At 40.2% G+C, this 25,703-nt stretch overlaps 1 protein-coding gene across 1 annotated transcript in view; it reads left to right on the top strand.

Moving 5' to 3' along the window:
* rtn4r (reticulon 4 receptor) overlaps positions 1–17,527 on the top strand; it is a 45,656-nt gene extending 28,129 nt beyond the window's left edge. Inside the window, exon 2 of the mRNA XM_044197327.1 lies at positions 15,475–17,527. Coding sequence (XP_044053262.1) covers positions 15,475–16,856 — 1,382 coding nt within the window. The 3' untranslated portion in view covers positions 16,857–17,527. The remainder of the gene's footprint in view (positions 1–15,474) is intronic.
* The last annotated feature ends 8,176 nt before the right edge of the window (positions 17,528–25,703 follow it).

Raw genomic sequence — 25,703 nt, 5'->3', positions numbered from 1 at the left:
GTATTAGCATAGACCAGGACATTGTGGCCAAAAACCTTTAAAATGTGGAAGTTGATCATGGAACCATGCAAGTTCCTTTCCACACGTCATATTCACTTAAAGATCAAAATTCCAGCCTGTTGTTGTGTTTTGCAGAAATGAAAAATTGCATTTACTCAAGTACTGTACCTAAGTACAATTTTGAGGTATTTCCAATTTATAATATTTTATACCTCTGCGCTAAATTTCAGCAAGAAAAATTATACTTCTTATTCTACAACAATTACCTGATAGCTATGGTTACTAATTACTTAGCAGATTATGATTTTATGTGCAAAACATATGATCAGCTGACTATAATGCATTGTTATAGATTAAACTACCAATCGATATGTAAAATAGCTTCACCTTAACCAGCTACAACATTAAAATGCTGCTTACACTATAAGGAATCAGTAATAACAATCCAATAAATATTATAATTTTATATCCAGTAATTTTGCTGATTATGCATATGTGTTTTAACTTAAGTAAAGGTCCTAATACTGGTGAAGAAACTGCAGTGATGGTGGTGGCATTGTCTAATAGAACATTAGGTGTGAGGTGCACATTTAAACACAAGAATCCAAAAGCTGTTTCAACACTTTATCAGTGTGGCAATCAGAGATTGATGGGTCATTGTTATTCTTACATAATTTAATACATCCACAATCTTGACATTTAGGTACATCCTCAGACTATCCACGGACGTAACAGCAAGACTTTTACAATACTGTGACTTTTAGTTAAGTAAAGGATCTGGACACTTCTGATGTAATTTTGTCAATTTCTGATATCAGTTACCTGCTACATTTAAAGAGGACCAAGATTTGTTGTAATCGTGAAAGGGTAGAATTTAATTGTTTATGTGCTGTGTAAATTAGGGACAGAATATGTCTTTACATTTTTTTTCTATGAATCAATACTCACATGCTTGTCCTGTACTGTTTAGTGCTTGAAATTGAGCCACACCAGAAATAAAAGGCTTTCTCAGACTTAAGTAATATTAATAGTGTTCCCGTCTTTTTCAGCATTCAAAGCTGACAACACACTTAAAGCACCAATCTACTTGTTAGATTTGGAACTCACACGTATATGGTGTTTTGTAGCATTGTGCAGAGCGTTAAGTCTTAATCAGCGGGGCATGGATGGACCAAAAGTACCATTAAAAGCACTGTAATGCATTTGTATTATTCAGACATATCAGGCCCATTAGCACAAGCACTAGAAATGGCATTCATATTACAAGCCACAAGCTTACAAGCTGGAGCTCCAGGGAGAAAGGAACAGCTGAAGGATGCAGTTTAAAAATACCAGATTGTTTTTCTCCAGGGCTGGAATGACTCATTACCCAGGCAGCAAAGCAAGAAGTCTTGTCAGTTGGGTCGTCCCACAGTACAGTGAGACGCAAATTGCGCCAGCGCATCACTTACAGTGCTATAGTCATTTTAGGACAGTGACAACAACAGTGATACACACACACACTTGTATACAACTTACATACACACACACACACCTGTGTTGGAATCCAGGGAAGTGATGTGTGCAGATTGCGGAAGATTTTTGTTTTCTGGAGGTAGGGTAAAGTCTCGGGTGGTTGCCATATGCTGACGTGTTTATCCCTTCCTTCTTTATCTCATGGCTCACTTGTTCAGAAGTGAGGGGTGTTGGGAGATAGCCTGACCAACCCATCGTTCAGATACTGCCGCGCCACCGTGACAACTTGCCACTATTGGATCTTTACTCTGGCCTTATCTGATGGCCGCTCTGCCGCGAGGTGTTGTGAAACCGGTGCTCACACGTCACTAGCTCTCCTCCTATCTCTCTGGATGCAGCTCAAGGAGGTGTGAGGGAGATGTTGAAGGGTTAGAGGGCATATTGGGGGCAGACTGGCATGACATTTAGCCTTGGATCATCCCTCACCTGGGAGATAAAGAGCAGGAATGATGACTTCCCAGCTTGAGCTGAGCTTTGGGCCAGCTCTCGACCTTTCCAGTAAAAAAGGTGACTGATCCGTGAAGGCCTCTAATGTAAAGAACTGCCCTTATGAGGCCAACAGGGAGGAAGAGGAGGAGATAGCTGATTCTGGGCTTGGGTGGATGGGGACGTTCCTAATGTCTTCTGTCTTCATCCCCTCCTTTTTTCTTATGTATCCTTTCCTCCCTCTATCCTTCTTATCTGAGCTCCTCTGCAGAAAAATCCATTTTCCTGCAGTAGCCTGCTTTGTCTGCTCAGGGTGCGGCGGTACTGAGGCGGGTGGTAAATAATGCACAAGTCTTTCTCCTTTCATTCTTCCAAAGGAGGCAGCCATTGCAGCGCTCACTATAAGACCCTCTCTGAAGTGGGCTTATTAAACCAACCAGGTCGCAGCCATTTCTATTCCTTTTTTGGGGGCGAGGTGAGGAAAAAGTGAGTGTCCCTAAAAAGAAAATCTGCTGCAAGGGCCCATTATTCCACTCCTTTACCCACTGAAACTAAAAGAGGAATCCAAGAGCTCACAAAGTCACTAAGTGTGCCTTTGCTGTGGTGCACTGCAGAGATCCTGCAGTCAGGTTTTGCCTGATCCCTTGCCGAAAGATAAGATTGCCGACTTGCTTGTGGTTTCTCAGACAATGTTTTGCCTTGTCAGTTTTGGTTTATGACATTTACAACAGAAAGTATGAAAAAGAGGAGCAGGTGGCCAAAGTCTTCTGGACAGGTTTCAAATTCAGTTGATGAAATTCAGTTTGGAAAGCTTGCTCACCTTTCCTGACAAGCAACACTGTAACCTTGACATGAAAGTGCTGAGACTTACTCTGGCACGTCCCTTTTTGGCTTTTCCTCCCTTTTCTGAGTATCATCATGGATTTTCTTTCACCTTATTTTATTTTTGATCTGGTCCAGTTTTTCCATTTGCTCTACAAATAAAGATGAGTGTTTTTGTTATTCACCTCCTATTTTCACCCAATTTTGTAACTCCACTCTAGTGGTGGTTTCATTTTCAGTCAAGATGCTGCAGTGGTTGTCATTTCTCTTTATAGCATAGCAGAGAATAGAGACCTTCTAGTGTGCTTGAAGGTCTCTATTCTCCGCTGTGCTTTAACATATACAGTAAATACTGTTTGAGTCAACAGAGACGGCCAAATTCAGTTTCAAAGCTGCAGTTTTCACATGCTTTGGGTTTAAGTGGAAGGTCTAGGGTAGAGAATGAATCAGATGTATGCGGAGGCAGGGGAAGATATGAGATCCTATACCTATACTAATGTCAAAAATCCACCTACATACGCTCAAATAGAGTATTGCAGCCTCCGCAAATATTTACCAGATTTTCAATAGTTTTCATTGCGCAACAAATCCCAACATATCCCTTTGACAGCACTATTTTGGAAAGAAAGGCCTGTAAAAAAAAATCCAATGTGATGGGAACAAAACACTGCTGAGAACAGTGCTCTTGTTACAGGGCAGAACAGCAGAAGTAGGCCTTGTGTTATTGGCCCTAATACATTTGCTTGCAGGAACTGACTCAAAAGATGAAAGGAAGGGAGAGGTTTGTCTTTTTCAGGTCAACATGCCTCCAGGGCTGCCTACACATCCAAAATAGATAGATCTACAAGAAAGCTGGCCAGAATTAGTTAACGCTTGCACAATGATCTACCTAATTTATACATTTATTTTATTCCTTTCATTTCCTGCTAGTCTCAGGATGTCTTTCTTCCTCTGGCGATTTCTTACCTGATGCTTGTGGGCACATTGTGTCTCTGTATTCCTTCCACTGTGTGTCTGATGAGTCATGCATGGGGACCAAAAAGGAATTAAATAGTCATTGTTTGAGATAATGGATAACTAATGGCTACCTTATGAGATGGTGCATGAGAGCATTTGTCATGTAAGATGGAGTAATTGAATATGCTGTAAATATGAGTTGAGACATTAACACTAGAACCGCCAACGGATAAAATTTACCAGTGGCGGTTTTTCGATTGTATATATCTTTCAATACAATATTCAAGTTCCACAGTCTTTGACTTTTCCTAAAAAGATGTTATGTAGCACCCCCTATTGTTAAAAATTGTCAAGATAAAGCCAGATTTAAAAAAATGGGCATTTATACCCATTATATTTGTTAGCCCTGCGACGAGTTGGCCACTGTCCAGGGTGTACCCTGCCTAAGGCCCAAAGTCACTGGGATAGGCTCCAGTCACCCGCGACCCCTAACGGGACCAAGCGGTAGAAAATGGATGGATGGCATTTATACCTATAAGCGCCAGCGGGTAAAATTTAGCCCAATAGTCATTTTCGCCCTATTCATTTTGCGCATTTAGATCAACATTCTATTGGCACCTTTTGTCTACTACCGTGTGTGATAGAGCTGTGTCAAGTCATCGGCTAACCTTCAATTTGGATAAGAGAAAGAGAGTTATAAATGTAAAACATGCATTAAACTTGCTCTATACATTGAGTGAAGGAGAGGCTTCAGGACTGAGCGACGTGTCCTGGGTTGATTGACGGGTTGAAGCGAGGCAAAACTATTATACTAATATTATCAAATGTAGCCTATAAACATTTATGAAATGGACTTAGTCTAAAGTAGTCTTTCTGTCTGACCCAGGTTTGTTTTGTAGTCTCTTCAGGTGGTGTGCAGCTCCCTCATTATGTGTTTTCTAACCTGCGGAGAGGAGAGTTTTCGACCGCACTGTAGGCCTATTGTTTAGCAAAAGTGATCATTATACATTTTTTCATTGGTTCAAAATCTACTTTGAGTTTTGGAATTGATTAGAAGAAAAACACTGCATAGTCATCTTTTTTTTTTCTCAACTGTATGCTGCATTTAAATTCAGGCTGTGTTTAGACTATAACTACAAGCGTGCGGAGTGGATGGCATCAAAAGAGCCACCAGTGCTGGAATGCTGTTTGTGGGAAGTGCACACCCAAGGTGCTGAATGTCTGCGCAAAGTGTGTTTGAGCAGCGTGTAGCAGAAATAATCACAAAATCAATGCGTTCTAATAGCAGGTAAATCTTACCTGTTGGCGGTTTTAGGTTAACAGCGACATGTTAAACATGCTGACATGATGATGTGATGTGATGAAATAGACCATGTAAACACCACCCGCACAACAACAAACCGGTCAGCCACCACAAACTGCAAACTGGGCGCCACCTGCTATGGCATTCGGCAATCTGTCTGTTGCATTTTAAGTGTGAAAAAACTCTGCAACTCTAAGAAGAGTCTGCACTGTATTCAACCAACATGTTTTGGCACAGAGTGTTTACATAAATACTTATTTCCTGATTTCTTTATCAGTTATCCAATAAGGACTAGACACAGATGGCCAGCTTCTAGGATGCTCCACCTTCAACACAGAAATTTCAAAATGAAAGTCCACAGCAAAATGTTACATAATTGTTAAAACTACCACACAGTCACAGAATAGTCACAGAAAGAGGGAGATCATTTAAGACATAAATAAACATTAAAAACCTAAGTACTATAAAAAACTATAAAACTCCCTTTTATTAAATAATATCTAATGCTGAAATCATTATTCATCCTCAAAACCACCCGAATGAAGACCATGTGCCAAAACTAGCGTAGCTTGAATGAAGTGCAGACTACATTGAAGTGCAGACTACATTTGGTCTTCTCGTTACTTAAACCGATGACTGATGTTTTTGCCCCTTAAGGGCAACAGAAACAAGCTGTAAACACACCTTTGACATTAGCAAATTTTAAATTGATATGGCGAACTTGTTAGCAAATAATTCCCTTTTTACACATCCAGTAGATATGCAGCCAAATTAGCCTTCTTCTGGATGCTTGTCTCTGGCTATCTGATGAATGCAAGTCCAATATTTACTCTTTTTTGCTCTCCACCAATTTCTGAGAGAAAAATTTGTCTCTTTAACTTTTAAATGCTCTGCTATGTTCACCAGCTAGTCGCTAACTTTGTCCATCTCCATGCGAGCCATGGCATACAGGCCTAATATGCATCGTATCCACTTCAGTGAAAATAAGTTCAGTGATGTTTGTGCCACATTTGCTGGTTAAAGCATGTCTTTCTGGGCTTTCCCAGTCTCAGTCAGTGTGAGGTGATTGCAGATGACACATTAGCAGCCAGTCTGCATAGTCAGCTGACTAATTCAGGAGAGTGCAATATTGCGAAACTGGAGAAGAGTAAGGAAGGTTATATGATACATAATGGCAGTAAAAAGGGTGTCAATAATGTTTTTTTTCTTGTGAAGCATTCTCAGGCTCATTTTCACTACCTCTCGCCTCAGGCAGTGGATCTACCTGTTTTATTCAGTGCATTTTCACATGAATGAGAAATCTGCCTACTCAGAATACCACTGCTGTACAGTACATTCACCTATGCATAACCTTGGAATGACTAATATGTGTGCTTGCAATTGTTTCTATCCTGGGCACAAGGGCTTTGCAAGGTTAAGTCGAGGGTCCATGTCAAGAACAAAGCAGCAGTGGTGCTGGCAATTTAGAAATCCTTTTTGGTTTCCCCTACAGCTACACTTTCCTACACAGCAATTCTCCAAACCAACTAAATAGATTACTCACAAAATGACTTTGGTTTAGTCTAGACTGGGCAAAGATTAAGTGCTTGTTTGATGTATTTTTTCCCCAATTGTAACTCACACAAACACTTCATCCAGAGCTAGTTTCTCTTCGACAAGCACAACAAGTGCCAGTCTAAGAGGGCCGCTGCCAAACACAGGAATTTTGTGGAAATGAAGCTGTCAGAAAGATGTGGAGTGTATAATGTTTGCACCGGCTCTACTTCCATGCCTGGAAAACAGAATAGACCATTCTTTGAGAGCTCAACTATGCCTAAAGCAAAGACAGGCGACAATGACACCAAACTAGCATCAAACTGTGTAACCACTCATTACAGCATGTTCTCTGCTCAGACCACCTCAATGTGTTTTCTCATCTTCACATGCCCAAATATACGAGGCTGCCTGTGGGTGCTGTCACTGCTCTCTCCCTCTCCAGCTGACACTTCACATGAGGAGGTGTTAGCATTATCTGAAGCTATCATCTACTATTTACTGGGGCCGTTATGCTTTTTAGATAATACAGAAGTGATTCATTAGGCCTCATTTGCTTTCATACCAGTGCTGTGCATTAACTGTGAGGACTCACAATCCTCACCAATTTCAAATTGTTGGCACAAAGAGACCCAGAACTGCATGAGAGACCAGTGTTGTGGTGAATCATGTTTTTTAGAACACCTGAAATGTAAGGACCTCATTCAAAATATGATACACCCCATCTCAAAGTCATAACTTAGTCAAATGAGAATGCACACACGATGCACAAACTGCTGGAATTAACACCACTTATTAAATCCAGTGACATCAATGTATGCTGGCAATAAACATCTATAACAAATATAACAAATATAGGTAGAAAAAACAGGCCTCAGGTGCAGCCCACACCACTCACCGACACCATAATACTTTCTGTTTGCCTCACACAAAGCATTTTGGGAACTGTGGTGACAAAACTCAAAACATATTCAAATGGAAATAACAGAAAAGAAAATCAATAGAAGTGAAATAGAATAAAAATTTCTATCACTTTTATTTTTTGACAGTACTAAGGCATAAAATGTCCTTACATTCTCATATCACTGGAAGACATTCTCCTCTATCCATTCATATGCAGTTAACTTTAGGGTGTTGAAAGTCTTTTGACATACAAAGAAAAACCCCAAACAATTTCAGATTGCCGAAAACATTTCCTTAAACATGTATAAACATGTATAGTACCATTCATATACCAAACAATGGCATTTCAAAGTAGCCTAACCCTGTCCTGGAAATACCCATATATGGCACAACTATATAAGATGTAATGACATACAGGGCCGAACAAACGCAGCTTAGAGTCCAGTTAAAGCACTTGGCTGGGATACTTGATATTATATAAGTTCAAGTCTCAACTGATATAATGCTGTTTTCTCATTTTTGTGTATTTCTTTGCAGGATATATTTTCACACAAATCCTCTTAGTACTTGAGCAGGACGACACGTTCTGTTTTAAACAGAAAAGGGATGCCTCCTAAAATGTTGTTAACACCTGTGCTAAAGTCTGCCTGAGAGCTAAGCAACACCAAGACACATGGGGCATGTACTGTAGCAGCTACCCTCATTTATTTTCTCTCCAGCCATGTGTAGATAAGATAAAGCCGTATACACTCTGTTAAGCAAAAATGCTTGGCTGCACTACTGGCAGCCCGCATGGCACAAAACCCAAAGTAGGGCATTCAGAATTTTTGCTCCTCTGTGGCTTGAAGAGTGCATCTGGACACCCCCACACACTCATGCTTGGCTGATGCCTGCATTATTTTCAGTTTACATTACTTGAATTATGCATTTTACATGGTTTCACATGTGAAAATTGCTCATGTCTGTGCCATGTGGAGGTGGGCACAAAGCTGGATTTGAGCCATTTTGCAAAACCTCACGGGTAGACTTGACTTCCAACGCCTTCCGTGGAACATTTCACAGTGAGCTGTAGCAGCACTGAGGGCGACTTGGTTTGCTGCCAACTATACAATAGAGTCATGAGGAATGTGTCATTTTTGCCCCCTAAACCTGTGGTGCTATGCCACCACACTACAATTAATTCACTGTAGTGGCATTTAAGCATACCTAACTCTTTTTCTATTCTAGTCATTTTAGTAACTAAATTGATTGATAGTTGCAGGAGTGCTTCCCATATATATAGTCAATGGTGTAAGAAGTATCCATCCTTTACTTAAAGGGACACTTCACCAATTGTACATGGCTATTTAATAGTCATGAGGAGTACCACGCAGCCTGTGAAAACAGTTGAATAATGTTTTCTGTGGCTCTGGAGGAGCTTTGTCACGTCTGAGAAAATTATTCAGGCGACAGCACTTGAGTATCTCAACCTTGGCTAGTAGACTAGAAATTTGTAACGGAAATCCTGCAATACAAACTGTCATGGGGTTTGAAATACATGGGCATTTACTAGGCAGGAAAGGTCTAATAAAGGATGGTTATCGATTTGCAGTAGTAGGTGTGGGATCAATCGTTTTGGGAGCTTGACCTAGGCACCTAGAGAAAGTCAGAATATCTCAGCCTCTGCTGCATTGATTTTGACTGCTCTTTTTAAATATCTTTCTCAGTCCTCCACTGCAAATTTGATAGGAGTGCAATACTAAATCAGTGCAATCTTAAGTAAAAGTTGCAATACGACGATACTCCATTACAAGTAAGAATCCTACAATCCAAATCTTCCTTAAAAAGTATTAACAGCACAAAGTATTCATTATGCAGGCAGAATGTCAGTGTTAAGTTATTATTATTACTGAAGAAAGAATGTGCAAGGAGCATTTTATTGTTGCAGCTGTTTAAGGTGGCTCTAATTTGAACTTTTAGCTTCACTTTAACCTATTATTAAGTAATTTAATCTTTAACAATGTATCATATTATAAAAGCTGATGATACAGTTTGTATGTAAAATATAACTAACTACAGCTGTTAAAGCAGAGTAAAAAGAACAACATTTGGCTATGAAATGTTGTGAAGTAGAACTCTAAAGTTGCATAAAATGAAAGTACAAGTACTTAAATATTGTACTTAAGTATAGTACTTGAGTAAATTCGCTTTATCAAGATACTTTCCACCACTGTGTACAACGACAGTTTGTCAATGTTGAGCACAACACAGTCTTGACTGATATCCCACAGAGTGAGGATTTGAGCAGCTGGGAGGTCAGTGCATCACTCAAGGGTCGATGGTAATTTGATGGCAGTTGTTGAAAGGGAGAACTCTTCACTTCCACTTTCCCTTCCAATTGTTCGCCAGTCGAGCAGGGATTCGATCCGACAGCCTTCTGATTGCAAACTCATTCTCTCACTGTCAGGATATTGCCAGCCCACAGCCTATTGTTATTGCTGTCACTTCTCAGTAGTATGACATGACAACCTCCCTGTCGCAGTTATACCGAGCCAGATGTATTTACTGTATGTGCATTGCTATTGATTTTATTTTTCTCACAGACAAGAGATGTGTATGTGCACACATGTTCACACACATGCATAAAGATCTATGTAGACCCTCTTTTTCCACACTTACACTGTTGCCTGGCTCTGTTTTTCCTTCTGCCTGCCGACCTCCGCTTCCCTCAGTTATTCATGAGCCATCTGCTTGGGCAAGTGCTGCATTAGATGTGTGTCAAACAGGACCTCATCTGTCCCCCCTGTTCGTCTTCTAATTGTGTCCTCGTCTGCATGCTGAAGACGCCACTGATGCCCCTGCAACATTCCATGGTTAGCCAAGGGACTCCAGCTTGACTCTGTGGTCCATCATGTCCTAAATAACCTGTTTAATCTGATGTGTGCATCTTTATTTAAGATCATAGCATCTGGTTCATCAATGTTGTAGGGGCAAGCCCAAATCTGTCCTTGTGTGCTTGTCTGTTTGTTGGTTTCGTGTGTGTGTGCGTTCTTCTAGGAAGTGGGTAGAAGATGAATCATGTCTCCATTGAGACACAGAAATATAGGCATATTTTTGACTTAAATAATAACTGGATTTAATAATAATAAATATTAAATCCAGTTATTATTTAAGTCAAAGGTAAATGGTTGTGCACTCTTTATTACAACCAGAATCCCACTGTAGTAGCTAAGACACCAATAGGAAGCAAAATTAGACAGCACCAAGGTTGAAAAAGTACTGGAATGTACAAGTGAAGAAATATTACTTGACCTAGAAGTAAGAATAATTGCGTTGAAAACTGAGTAAAAGAAGAAAAGTAGCCCTTTTGAACATTATTCTCTACGGTGATAGGGTAAATATGGTGCCCATAAAAGGGCCAATGTGGCCTTCTGATCACAACCTTTTCCATATGAATATGCCCTACCAACCAATCCCTCTGCAATTCAGTGATGCTCTTGAAAGTGAAGACCATTTCTTCTCTGTAATAAAACTTTTCCACAGGCTTTTGAAGGAAAAGAGGTTCAAAGCAAATTTTAATAGAATATTCTCCTGGTCTGCCATGACAGTGTAACTGTAGGCTACTCTGTAATTTTTCCCTTTTCAAAAGTAGTACTTTATAAAAAACTCTATATAAGTGAAAGTAGAAGCACTGATTTTAGAATGTACTCAAAAAAGTTTAAGTAGACAAAAAGGGATCCATTTACAGTGAGTGCATGTAATTAGTTGCTTTACATCACTCAAACGAGATCAGAGCCAAAAGTGGCTCGGCTCGGTCAATCAGGAGTTCAAAACATGAACGTATGTCCAGTTTCCCAATATTTCAACTTTGTTGCAGTATAGCGTTAAAAGAGTGCTACTCTGTCTGTGTCAGTTTCTACAACGGATGAAGTCTCAGGAAAAGCGTCTAGCTGATCCCACTTATCTGAGAAAAGGCTTGGTGAAGAAATATTCAGGATTATTTATCATAAACCAAACAATAATAATAATGATCAAGGGTGGGCCTGACCTTTGATAAAATCGCTGATGTTCTTTGTGAGTGTGATTAAGGACATTTTTACATAGCTAACTGTACCTACTTTATGCCTAATTTAAAAGGATTTAGCATGGCTAGATAGCCAGGTTGACCACTTGCCATATTTGTTTTTCATGAAAAATGGCAATGAGTACCAGAAGGGAGAACAGAAGCAAGCAGAACAGTCAGCCATTGATGATAGGCTTGAGAGAGAAAACAAAAATAAACAAATTCAACACAGACAAAAACAGTACTAGAATAATTGATACAAAACATGGTAGCGTCCCAGTCACCTGCCTATCTAACTAAGGTATAAATGCCAAATTTGGAAAAGCAAAAACTAGAATTCTGTAATCTTTACATTTGCTGTGTTCACTCCTCATAAGAACTTTGTGTGTGTGAGTCTGTGCTGCACCGAGTTATTGCCCTTTATGACTCTCAGCTCACAAAGTCGTTCATAGCTGCCTTGGCTGTGCTGAAATTGGGCTTTATGCAACTGTCATTTCCTATATAGTTTCTCTAAGATATTCCTTTCAACATGATATAAAAACAATTTATGTATGCATGGATGGATTCACACAAGAATCATGACCTTAGAGAGAGGGATCATGACTATATTAAATGCAGGCCCGCCTCTGAGCAACACAATAATGTATGATTTCAGAAAGAGGCCAGGAGGTCCCCCTGGAGAACTACTGTGATTCATCTCTGACAGAGACATCACTTCCACTCCGGGCCAAGGGGATAAGACTGTCATGTTAGCCATCCCTGCCCAATCCCCAGCCCTTCAAAGTAAAGCCACCATGATGAATCGGAGGCCTTCAGAATGTGCTGTCCCGACATGCCCTCTGTGTTCATTGCGGGTTTCAGAGCATGAGGAAGGTTTAAATGCGTGTTGTATTTTCCCAATAAGACAAAGGAGCACTAAGAGTTTGTTCAGAGCTCCAAACATGCCAGGGACACATGCAAATGAGCGAGGACTCTGGCTAAGTGATGCACTCATACAATAAGTAAACAAAAGCTGTCTGTGCCTACTCATACCACTCCTGTGGGCATTTCTCTGTTTTACTACTGAATGTAATGTCATCTAGCTGCTACTAGAGAACTGATATCAGTATTTTTGGACTGAAGTTGCAGTTAGCTGTTTATCTACATCACTGATTACTTTCATGCCCCATTTTTTTTCTCTCAGCATTTAATTTATATTTTTGACCACGAAGTCTCCTGAAATCCATACAAATGAAATAATTTAAGATGAGTTGTTAAGGAAGGACAAAGCAGGTTTTATTGCAGGTCTTTCAAATTGTCATGCCTGAAGCTTACTGAAAAAAAAAAATCATATGTTCACCTTCACAATCCAAACAAGGGGCACTGAGAGGCCAATATCCAATTGGTAGAAGACAATATCAGCCCAATTTAATGTCCTAACCAGAGTGTCCTCAGCAACATCAGATGATTTTGGAGAATTTGTTTTGACAGACAATTGAATTAGTCAAGCAAGGATGCTGTATCACCAAAGAATACTGGTCACCCACAATTCTTTAACCTGCTATATATTGTCAGGCTCCTATTGTAAATAGAAGTGCCTGTCTTGGAGGAGAGGGCGAGGGTGAAGTGATATACTTTACTCAAAGCTGAAGGGGCTACAGTTTCAGTCAGGGGGAAACAAAGAGGCTTGTCTGCACTGCAACATAGTGATGAGTGCTACTGTACAATAATATAGCTCTTTGAAGAGAGGCCACTGGCAGGGTCTGAAACAGGGAGGCAGTGCTTGGAGCCTTGTTTTGACACAGCAGATAGGGGGAAGATTAAGTGTTGAAACCAAAGCTGGAAGAAGATGATAAGGAATGGATTTTTTTTCCACCCGCAACCTTGATGCTGTATTTTAAGATATTAAGGTTTGTGTCAACAACTCAACAACAGCTGTGAGGACAAACAGCTAAGCATTAGCTCCTTTTTGTGTAATCTTTGCTATGATTTAGATTTGAAGCAAAGACAGCAAAGTAGTGATGAAAATATAAGATAAAGACTTACGTTGTTGACCGATCAATAGTGTGAACACAACACACAAGTCTCTACAGTGGAAGGTGAGAGGTCTAACTGTGAAGTCATGCAGAGGTTATGAAAGAGTGAAATAGTACCAAGATGTCAGAAAGCCATGACTCACAGATTTATGTTTGTAACATATGGTAATGCAATCAGTGTGATGCAGATGTGAAGATGCTGTTAGTGAACAAAAAATAATTGGGACAGAGTTGATGACATTGTGGGGCTTATGCTGTCACTCAACAGATGCTAACAAAGACGAGACACATTATGCCGAGAGCTGAGGAAACCAGACTCTGACATGCAACATGTGGGTGGAAATAGCCTGTTAATGAATAGAAAGCAGAGGGGGGAAAAATGAAGACGGCAGAGGAGATACACGAAGCGTGCTGTGCGATAAAATATTGCTATTGTTAGGCAGTGCCGAGGGAAAAGTGCTGCGATGCAGAAAGAGTGGAAAGTCTTGACAGCTTTCCAGTGGCAGTCTGAAGGCTGAGCAGGGAGATTGGAAAGAAAGTGCAGCAGAGGGCTGCTGTCAGGCCACACCAGAGCTCCGTTTAACAAGGTCCAGAGATGAGCTGCTCCACAACACATTGCAGGGGAATGAGAAGAGGAAGAGTGGGGACGGGGGAGGGCTGAGTAAGGCTCATGCATTTTTTTCCAGAGTGTCACTACCTGTCATGCCTGCAAGCCTGGGATTCCTCACATGTGCATGGGAGCAGAGATTGGAAATCTTCAGTAAAGACAGGAGCTGAAGAGGATTCAGAGATTTGGAGGAGTATCTGCCATTATATGCTGATACTAGAGATGCCTGTGAAACTTTGACACCATCATCTCTACATGAAGGAATGAGTGAGCCCCAATAGATGCACTTAATTTTTACCTTCCACTGTACCTACAACAGTGTAATGTCAGAAGTGATCATCCACATGTGGTAATCCAGCCCGTTTCACATATTGTGGTACCGTGTAGTGAGCTAATCTGAACCATGGCAGAGGACAGGCAGAAATAATTAATGCAAGCAAATGCGGAATGCACCTTATTTTAAACATGGATGCCTTCAGGGCAAACACATACAAGAATCTTTACAAGCTTCACTCTGAGTGCTACCACACCTCTTGTATATCTCATCTTCATGCTGCACTTAGAAAAGATGCTTCAGTCATGGTTGTGCAGTGGAAACTCAAGCAAGGCCTCTGTAGCCCTCTTTCCACTTTGGCCCCAGGCATCAATTTCTTAGCCTGGCATGAAAGCTTATCTCCTAGCGTCAGGCTAAATGTCAACATCAGGAATGCTGAAACACCATTAGTTATGTCCGCCCTATTAGAGCAAGCTAATTCTACATAAAAAACCATCCAATTTTAAATGAGTCTGCCTTCACAGGACTCTCTTCAGCTGTTTAGGTATTCATGTCAGCAGTGGCAACAGAGATGACATGTGTCCCTAAATCCAAATATCATCACTGTTAAAATACATGCTGAATCACTGTTATGAAAAAGATTTCCTATTCTGTAGTAATGTGCTGAATGTTACACTTGATGAAAGAAAATGTTTTGGATTTTGTTGGTTATATACTTTGATGGTGTGTGCAGTGTCATTGGCTTAAATTGTATGACGTTAATATTGCTCATATAGTGGCATCCTTAATGTTTTCAAAAATGTATTTTCATCAATATAAAAAAAATCAAAAACTAAACATCTATTTTATCTACACTTTATGAGAGCTACCCTCATGCTCTATATCAGACTGATTCTCCAATTATGTTGTCTGATTAAAATGTAGGGTGTTCTTTCAAGGGTTTGTGCATATTACATTCTGACCTGAATTCATCTAGTTCTACAGATTTCTCCGACTATTTTAGAACTGTGACTTTTAATATTTACATACATTATTTACTAATCCACTGATGTCTTTTTTTTTTTTTTGTATCCGTAGGGGGGCGACTCCTGTTTCTGGTGATGTGGCTGAACCTTGTGCCTCAAACTGACAGCTGCCCTGCCAAGTGTGTGTGCTATAGTGAGCCCAGGCCCACTGTGGCCTGCCAACAACAAGGACTGTTTTCCATCCCTACTGAGATCCCCGTGCGGAGCCAGCGGATTTTCCTCCAGAGCAACAAGCTAACGGTGGTGAGGTCCACCAGCTTCAGCTCTTGCCACAATCTCACTGTTCTGTGGCTCTACTCCAACAACATCAGCTACATCGAGGCTGGGGCCTTCTATGGCTTGGAAAAACTGGAGGAACTGGACATTGGAGACAATAGCAACCTCCGCACCATCAGCCCTACAGCCTTCCGCGGCTTAACTAAGCTGCACACCCTCCACCTGCACAGGTGTGGCCTGTCAGAGCTCCCTGTTGGGGTTTTCCGAGGAATGTTCTCCCTACAGTACCTTTACCTGCAGGACAATAACATTCTAACCCTGCATGATGACACTTTTCTGGACCTTGCCAACCTCACCTATCTCTACCTGCACAACAACAAGATCAAGATAGTAACAGACAACATGTTTCGAGGCTTAATCAATCTGGATCGGCTGCTGCTACACCAGAACAGGGTTATCTATGTCCAACCGAGGGCTTTTAGTGATCTTGGTAAGCTGAAATCCCTGTTTTTGTTCTTCAACAATCTTACTGTCTTGACGGGGGAGACAATGGACCCGCTGGTGTCTCTCCAGTATTTGCGATTAAATGGGAACCAGTGGATCTGTGACTGCCGTGCGAGGACCTTGTGGGACTGGTTCAAACGTTTCAAAGGTTCCAGCTCTGAGTTGGAGTGCAACGTTCCTGAGTTCCTGGCAGGAAAGGACCTAAAACGATTGAAAAGTGAAGACTTGGAAGGGTGTGTGGAAACGCCTCAAACCCAGACCAATCTCTTCAGCTCCAAGGCACAGTCTGGGAAATTCCCTTCCACTGAAAATCCTCTCGGGGACACCATTCCCAGGTGTTGCCTTGGAGATAATGACAAGTCCTCCATCCTGTCTGGCAAGAGCCGCCAAATCACTAACAACCCCCTTAAGGAAAAGGAGAACATGTCCAAGACTAAATATACAGAGCCGGAACGAACGAAAAACGAGACCCAGAACAAGCAGAATGATGGACCACTGGGAACCTTGTCCAACACCCTGGACAAGTCTTTGGAAAATCTAAACCCTGACCTTATAGACAATCTGGAATCATCTACAGCGTCAAACAAAAAGAAAAAGAAGTGTTCCAAAAAGCCCAAATCAGACACCCACTGCATCAAAGGCCAGGGTTCTACTTTGCAAGTGCTGCACTTTCTCTTCATTCCCATGATCTGGATATCTCTAGCCATGTCTTAGGAATCCTGATCTCATTCTGAACACAGGACTCAAGATTGTTGATGCTCATGACAATGATAACAGCAGCGACATCTACAACAGACAGTGACTGAAAAGTGAGGAGTCACGTTGATCCAACATGGGTGAGGACAAACAATGATGAAGACGTTACAGTACATTTAACAAAATGGATGCCTTTACAGAACACTACAGATCTAATGTATATAATGAATTGGTGCCCAAAATTGTTTGTTCTCTATGTACTTAACTGTACTGTGTCTAAGCTACACTTTGGAGACTCCTCCCTTTTTCCTTCTCAAAAGCTTTTACTGCTTAGACAGACCACTGGAAGACAAAAAAAGACAAAAACAAAAAAAACATACAGGAAATCAGAGACAGAGCGCAGACAGAATGTTGGGTCCATTTAATGAAGATAAATGATCTCCCCCCATTATTTATTCAAAGTGATGCATTTGTTGGGTAATGTTATGTTTTTTTATGTTTATAAAAACAAATGTTTTACCTCCCCCGATTTTAGTTCTATTTTCATGACAGAAAGGTTATATGGGTAGCATTTACCAAAAGAATGCTGTTGATTTGTTTATGGAGATTGCAATGGAACCATAGATATGCATTTTATTTTACTTGTGTAAAAGTATGAATATATTATGAATAAAAGTTCTTATTTCGTAGATCTTTTGATATTGTGTGGTCTTTTCCAGTATGACAGAACACGACCCCAGCTTCTTAAATGTGACGATTTGCTGCTTTTCTCTTCTATAGGCATAAAACATCGTCATTGAATTTATAAACATTGTGAATTCAATGTTTATAGGTTTTGAACTGTTGGCTGGACAAGCGAATTCAAGACATTAACTTGGTTTATTGTAACATTTTGATGGGTATTTTTCTTTTTTTACTATTTTCAGACATGTCATTGACTAAATAATCACAAAAATAATCACTTACTGGACTTCGTGTACTTAATATTTGCAGCTCGTGAAGATTTTTTGGCCTCCATTGCTGGTGTACTGTATTAAAGAGGTGAAGAAATGCTACATTAGGGGACTGTATACTAAGATTGTGTCAGCAAAACTGTTCTAAATGAGTACCAAAATACATTTTAATTTACAAAATGCATTTGAATTTGGCAATAACAGCAGCTCATATTAAGTCTCACTAACCATATTGAGAGCTAAACAACATTCCTCCTCCCAAACAGATGGTGGGCCCACTGTGGCGTGTTCATTGTTTTCAGGATTCTTGGGAGAGTGATGACCGACCGCTTTGGCAAATCTGGCCTCATCCCAAACCTCAGGGGTCTAGAATTGGTTTGTTTTCTCCACAGCCTCTTCAAGACGTTGGCATCACAATGCTTGACAAACTCCAGAGAAGACTATATGAGCTCAGTTGCAGTGAAATAAAGAGAAATAAAGGGACAACATAAATGACCCTTTCATTGATATGCATTTTGAACTTTTCACCTGTACTTCAACTGATGTAACCACCTATTTTATCTTATATTGGTGAAGGAACCATTGGTCTAAGGATAACTTATATTGAAATTAGCAGGCCTCTGTTCGATCTTTATCAGTTGCAAGTTCGGTAAAAGGCTTTCTGAAAGATCAAACAAATCAATGATTATGCTATAATATGCAATTTAAAACAAGGTCAACATCCAACGTCAACACCCATCCTTGCAATATATTTACAAGTCTTAAGTGACTTCTGCACATGCAGTATGATGATGTTGAATGAAATGCCCCAGGCAGCTTAACAAAATTCAGAATACGATTAGACCTAGTTATGTATATTACAAACACTGTCACATTTCTCATAATTTAGATTTTTAAATTATTAAACAGTGTATGGAAATGCTGTGGAAATATTCAAAAAGTGACTCCTCACCTCACAACCTTGACTTTGAGAGCAAAAAAGACCCTCAAGGCGTCATATTAAGTACTGTTTTGCTTTCTTGACGTGGAAAATACACTAAGAAACATTTGAACACAAAATAATTTAAGCTTTGAAATGTCAGCTTGTCATACAGTTCTGCAATGGGGAGTTGCCTGTGGTAAGTCCATGCTGGCATGTCCACAGGCCAGGATAATGTAGAGACTTATATTCTGCACCAAATTAAGTTAAGATCTTGTCAACAGTCCTCAATTTATCTTGCACAAAGTGAAAGGATTAGAAGGCAGGGTCTCCACAAATCCTTGCAACTTTCCTTTGTTGTCGATTAACCCTGGAAAGTAAGAGGACTGAAGGGGACCTGAGAAGATATTGATCTTAAGTAGGACTCAACAGGGAAAATCAACAAGGCCCCTCCAACAGAGTTCACTACCAGCTGCTGATACACAAGCAGCTGCAGGCTGAGAGGATGCCAGATATTGTGTCTGACTCAGTCAAACCTCTCCTGCATATCTGCTTAGGCAATCATCAAAAAGCACTCCCTATCTGAGTCCCATTCATATGTTAAAATGACTGTCATGTGCATAAGGGCCTGTTACTCTTCTACTCTACAACTACACCTCTGTTGTAATGTGTAAAAGAGTTCCACAAGTCTGGCAAAGCTGTGATAAATGAAAAGGAAAAAACAACTTTTACACTGTGTTAGCCAAAATCTTCACAACAGATGAATCTAACAGCATATGTTTTAATATTCACTCCTTGGCATGCCAGCATTTAATTAGGGTTTTTTTTTTTTTAAACAATCCTCTACTCTGCATCCATTACATGAAACCTGCCCTCATGTCACAAATGACAGATGTTTGAGATGTGGTTAAAAGAAAAGGCTAGTAAATGAACCTTGAGTTCAGGTTTCCTGCTACATTATATTTACATAATTTCTAATATATCTCAAATGTATTGTATTATTCAAATAAAGAAATATATTTCCAATATACTGCAGGAAATACCAATTATTGCCTCTTTTTCAAAAGCATCCCTTCATATTTTACATGTATTTAAAATACAAATATATATATAGGGAAATGGTTGATACAAGGTCAGTATTACCTCAAAGTTTGTTTTTATGCAGTTAAATTGCAGTTGAAGCTGTAGCATGGGCCAACGAACAAGTGATTATTTTTGGTGGAGCTCTATATCCGAGAACATTTTTTCTATTTTGTCATGAATTTCTGAAGTTGATTGATAAAAATCTGTTCATATGTATCCCATTTGTCTGTCATGCTGTGTATTTTAATACAGGTCAGGATATGAATTCAGATTAAATATTTCTAAACATTTCCTATTATTACAATAACAGTTTTTTGTACTGCATACTTTTTTCCCCAAGAACTTTGGGTCTTAATAGAAAATTATACTTCTTCTATTGTTCCAATGAGGCTTAAAGAAAAGTTTTGGGGCACATTTTCCTGCCAATATATTTGGAACAGTTGTTACAGTTGAAGCCACTCAGAATTGCCGCTCCCAACCGACGGCCTCTTGCCTGCCAGCAGACTGGGAATCAGTACCCAGCCAACTCCCAGCCATTGGGAGTCCCCCCCCCCTTCCTCCTGTTTCTTGAGAGGGCGTGTCTAGATTCCACTGTAAACATGCCCATTCATTCAATTGCAGGGTGTCACCATGAGATGGCGCTTCCTTCACAAAAACACATTTACACATATACACATATTCAAACGGAATTCAATTTCAGCAAAGTACCCAGCAGAGAACCTGCTGGGATCAGCCATGGATCTGCCTGGGACCTAACATGGCCCAGCCAGCAATTCTACGTGGCTGGATCTGTACCTACTTGTCCAACTTCAGCATCCTCCCCTTTTCCTAGTTTTTGGGTTTTCTGTCTCCAAAGAAACTATCCAAACGGGTTTAATGACTGATGCTGTTTCTGTGTTTTTCTATATACTGTCAATGATTAAAGCTATGGTGGCTATCACTGCTCATGCTACCATGTATATCCTTCTGTTTATTTAATAGAAATCACTGCTAATTCGGTTGCAAACATGCACTGGGAGGAATCACCACTGTGTTCTGTGAAAGAAATCCTTGTCCTGGATTATTACTTAAAAGGCACTTCTTGATAAAAATATTATGAAGTGTCTTGACTTCAAGAGAACACTTTTAAATTAGCTTGATCATCAGAAGCATTTCCATGCTGGCAAACACAAGGCCTGTGGATTTGAGACTTTGAAAAAGACACTCATGCTCAGAGGAAGCTAGAGTTCCTTCTAGCAAGAATAACATTTGGCAAGATACAAGGATTCGCCCCCACGAGTACATCACATCTCATTCACACATTGGAGTATATATTTTCCCTCTACATTCACATGTACAATACTTCATTATTAGATTTCATGGTCTCTCTCAACCTTGGAAAATAGTGACATAGGCCACCAAATATGATAAATTTACTGTTTGAGTTAACAGTTTCCCCGGTAAACACACCGACCCAGCTCCAGGAGGTCCGGAGGTCAGTGTGTTTACCAGGGAAACTGTCAACATAGTGCTTCAGAAGAAACATTTCCCATTACTCAACAACACTCTGATAAACAGTACATTCATCATATTCAATGCCCCAATGTTGTTATTTTCCAAGCTAGTGTAGCGGTCATATAATGGCGATCGATCACAGCTAGCATCCAATCACAAGTACGTTTTGAAGTAGTGAGTACTAGGCAATCACAGCACAGTAGGGCGGGACTTGGCGAAAAAAATTAATAATTCAGTATGTAGATAGCCATGATACATAGTGGCACCAACCACTTCTTTTCACCTAACAGTGGGGCGTTTTACCAGTGTAAGGCTGTGTTTATACCAACATTTGCACAGTTTCAAAAAACTGAGACCACTGCGTTGCCATTGCAGAACTCCTAAAAGGACATAGTGCAATGCACATGAACGTTCACACTTTCCCAGATCTCTCTCCCCTCAGGTGCTCTGACCAACCATTTGGAGTCACTAGTACAGCAACATGGACATGATCCCTCACTGGCTTCCCAGGCAAGTGTGTCTTGCTGCCACACACACACTAACACACACCAACATGGGATTAATCCAATTTTCTTCCAGCTGACCAAGGAGACTCAAAACCCATCAGCTTTGGCCTCTTTACAAGCCCCCTAAGTTGTTGGCAGAGGCTGTGAGGTCTGACAGCAGTGCCATGCTGAGGCCACAGCTCCATTTAACAGTGCCTAGAAACACGATGACGAACACGATCCCATCAGATGGTGCAACAACTGAAACCCACCCCTCAGTCAGTGTATTTCTTGGTCTCAGTAACAGTTTTACCGTCCTTTTGCACTGATGAAGGGAAATGAAGATAATTATGGGCACTCCATCTGCAGTGAGGGTCCGGATGCAACATGGATTAGCATCTTGGCAGGGAATCAAAATAACTACAGGCTATGGAAGAAACGCTGGTAAAGGAAAATAATCAGCATAGCAAAATGTTGCATTTAGCTGTTATTCTGCACTCTGCAGCTGACATCCATGTGAATCATGCTTTCAACATACACCCTACTTTTGTTATACTATAATAATATCAGGGATAAGTCTATCTCAGAAATTTGCGTTAAATCTATAGTTCAACAATTATGGGTTTTGATGTGAATTTTTTTGGATAGAAGAAACCACTATTCAGTCGTATCCAACTAACCATTTTGATGCCAAAAAATTGAAGAAAATCTGTTTATTCCCATCAACACTGCAGAGTATTACATTTTTAGAAATGATGGACCTCACGACCAGGGCTGGACTGGGACAAAGAAATCGGCCCTGGCATGTTTGGCCCACACCGGCACCCCACAATCGGTCGAACATCACCCACCAGTACACCATTGTTGCGTTCCCCTTAAATATGCGTCCTGTACTATTCCTCCAAAGCACTACAAAGCTGAGTAGTAAGTGCTGTGGACAAGTGTACCAGTGTAAGTGGACCAGTGTACTCACTCGCTCTTGACTGACTCCCTGGTGATCAGAGGTGGAGTACACAACATCCATACTCAAGTCTACAGCTTCTTGTTCCTCCCTGTCTCTCTCCTCCACTGCTACCTCAACAACCTGGCTCGACTAGACAATGACATAAGGAGAGAGGGAGAGATGATTACAATTAATTGGGTGGGGTATTAACATGATTACACATTCAGATCGAGAATTGTTGATATTCCCTGACAAAGATGTGCAAAAAGCTGTACAATTTAAAAAATGACCATACTGGTAATGACCAAATAGTTGTTAAGTCAATGAGCTGTTCCATCTCAGTTCATTGGATATTAACTAATTGTTCGGTTCATACAGATTTCAAGTATTCAGATATTGATGATGACTATTGCATAAGGTGTTGACACAGTTAATAGATCAACTTTTATATTAATGTTCACAGAGGAGTAATAGACCTGTTAATGTGATAGGCCAATTAAATCAAGGGTGTACTTGTTTATTTGGGGAGTTTTGACTACAGTTGACGTCTCTGCATGTGCACTGGTGCTCACGCGCCTACCACGTGAACGTGCAGCACCAAACAGTTTGAACATGCTGTAGGTGGAGAAAGGTCTGCAGTAAGCTACATCTAGGCCTGCGTTACCCCACAGATAGTAATAACAGTAATCCATACCACATACTGTATATCATACCTGAAAATAAACAACAGCTTTGCTGCCTGTTGTTGGAAATGAAAAAAAAAATTTCTCTGTACTAGGCTAATATATAAACTGGCATAGATTTTAGCACAGTGGAGCTACAGATTTAACCTATACAGTCTTTTCACGCATCTTTATCAAGGGAACCCTGAGCCTAATAATTTTAATAATATTATGATCAGTGGTGGAATGTAAATAAGTACATTTACTGAAGTACTGTACTTAAGAACACATTCAAGGTACTTGTACTTTACTTGAGTATTTACATTTAATGCAACTTTATACTTCTACTCAGCTACATCTCAGAGGGAAATATTGTAGTTTTTACTCCACTACATTTGTTTGACAGCTTTAGACATCAGTTACTTTTCAGATTACAATTTTCCATATCCTTCCTGTGCACTTAAAACAATGTATCTCTAGTTTTGCTGATTTTGAATTTGAATGTTTGTGATAAAATGAAGAAAAGTGTCCCTTTATGGGCTGAGAAATTATCCTACTTCCTAAGCTAAATAAACTATTCAAACCCCCACTTGGATTAGCTGGAGAGTCTATCGTCACAAAGCTGAAAACAGGGCTGTTTTTCTAAGCTCATGAAAAGTCGACTTACGTGGTTTTCACAGGCCAGCCAGGCTACAAATATATGCTGAGTTTATAGAATATAATGCATTGCTGTAGATTAAACTACCCAATGGTATATAAAGTAGTTAAAATTAGCTCAACCTTAAACATCTACAGCAGTAAAATGCAACATACACATTAATGCAGCAGTAATATTAATCCAGAAACATCATATATAAACACTGACAGGCACAATTTTACAGCATAATGAGTACTTTCACTTTTCATACTTTAAGTAAATTTTGCTGATAATACTAACATACTTAATTAAGGTTTTGAATGCAGGACTTTTATTTGTAGTCGAGTATTTTCAGAGTGGTATTAGTACTTTCACTTAAATAAAGAATCTGAATACTTCTTCCACCACTGATTATGATACAATATGGACCTAGGTCACTCACTGCTTAGCCAGCAGGCTAACCAGTGTAAACCAGTGGTAAACCAGGCTTAAACCGGGCTTCACTCAGTTCCTCTGCTTCCCTGTCACACTGCTCCTCACATGGCCAGCCACCTCCTCCTTCCACCTGTTGCTGCATAATGATGAGTATGACAACTGCTGCAGCCCCTGTAGCAAACATGTCTGTGAATTGTGCACATTTGGCGGCATCCACATCTAGATTCTTCATTTTTTTGGCCCACAACATTTCCACAACCCCCTTCTATTGTTTTTGCTTATCCATCTTGACATTTGACAAAGATGCCCACCTTCATCCACAGATACCGCCAGAGCTGCGGCATCTGACACAAGAAACAGAGAGGACAGAGGGGGGCGGGGCCCGAAACATATAAATATTTTACCAGAGATTGGCCCCCAAGGTGCGTTGGCCCACCGGGAAAATACCCAGTATGCCTGATTACCAGTCCAGCCCTACTCATGACACACTAAAACTCTCCATCAAACTCAAAACAGCTTTTTAAAATTAACAAAAATCTAAGCTTTTTTTTTAGCAGGGATGAGGCAGGTGTTACTAACTGCCACTTCCAAAGCAGGTTGAGTAACACTGACTGATTTTAAACTGAAAAATCAAGGAGATGTGAACCAGCCAGAGCAGTTGTAAGCTTTTCACTGTAATTTGCTCAGAAACCATGTATTAATATTGTCATAGTGTACAGCCAGGCTGCTGAAACTCCAAAATAGCAAATATTAAAAGCATAAATAAAACATTATGAAATAACCATATTAATACATTAATACAATTAAAAATTAACCAATACATTATGAAATAATTCAATAAATTACTAATGCTCAGCTCAAATGTTATTTCTTTATTATCTTCACTGTAACAAGAAGGGCAAAAAGAGAGTGTAGTGTCTTTCTGTTTGGTTGCTGAAGTTAACACGAGCTAGCCAACAGCTGTTGACAGGCTGGGGGCATGTGATTGGCTGAAGGGCGAGGGGGTGGAGATTTGTGACAACAAACCTGTGAATAGTGATGTGAAATAAAGGTATAACTGCCAAAATGCCACTATGAAATAACAATGGACCATCTCAAACCATCTCATACTTAGATGGGTGGTGCTTCTGCCCTGTACCAGGCAGCTGGAGTGAGAAGATTCAGGGCATTCCAATGGTTCTGCCTGATGGGCCAACTCCCTCCTTCAAATCCTCCAAACTGAACCACAAAATACGTTAGTTTTAACTGCCCTCC

The sequence above is a fragment of the Siniperca chuatsi genome, linkage group LG5 (assembly GCF_020085105.1).
Source record: "Siniperca chuatsi isolate FFG_IHB_CAS linkage group LG5, ASM2008510v1, whole genome shotgun sequence".
NCBI lineage: Eukaryota > Metazoa > Chordata > Actinopteri > Centrarchiformes > Sinipercidae > Siniperca > Siniperca chuatsi.
The sequence above is the reverse complement of the archived record's forward strand: the minus strand, read 5'-3'. Positions and strand labels throughout refer to the sequence as shown.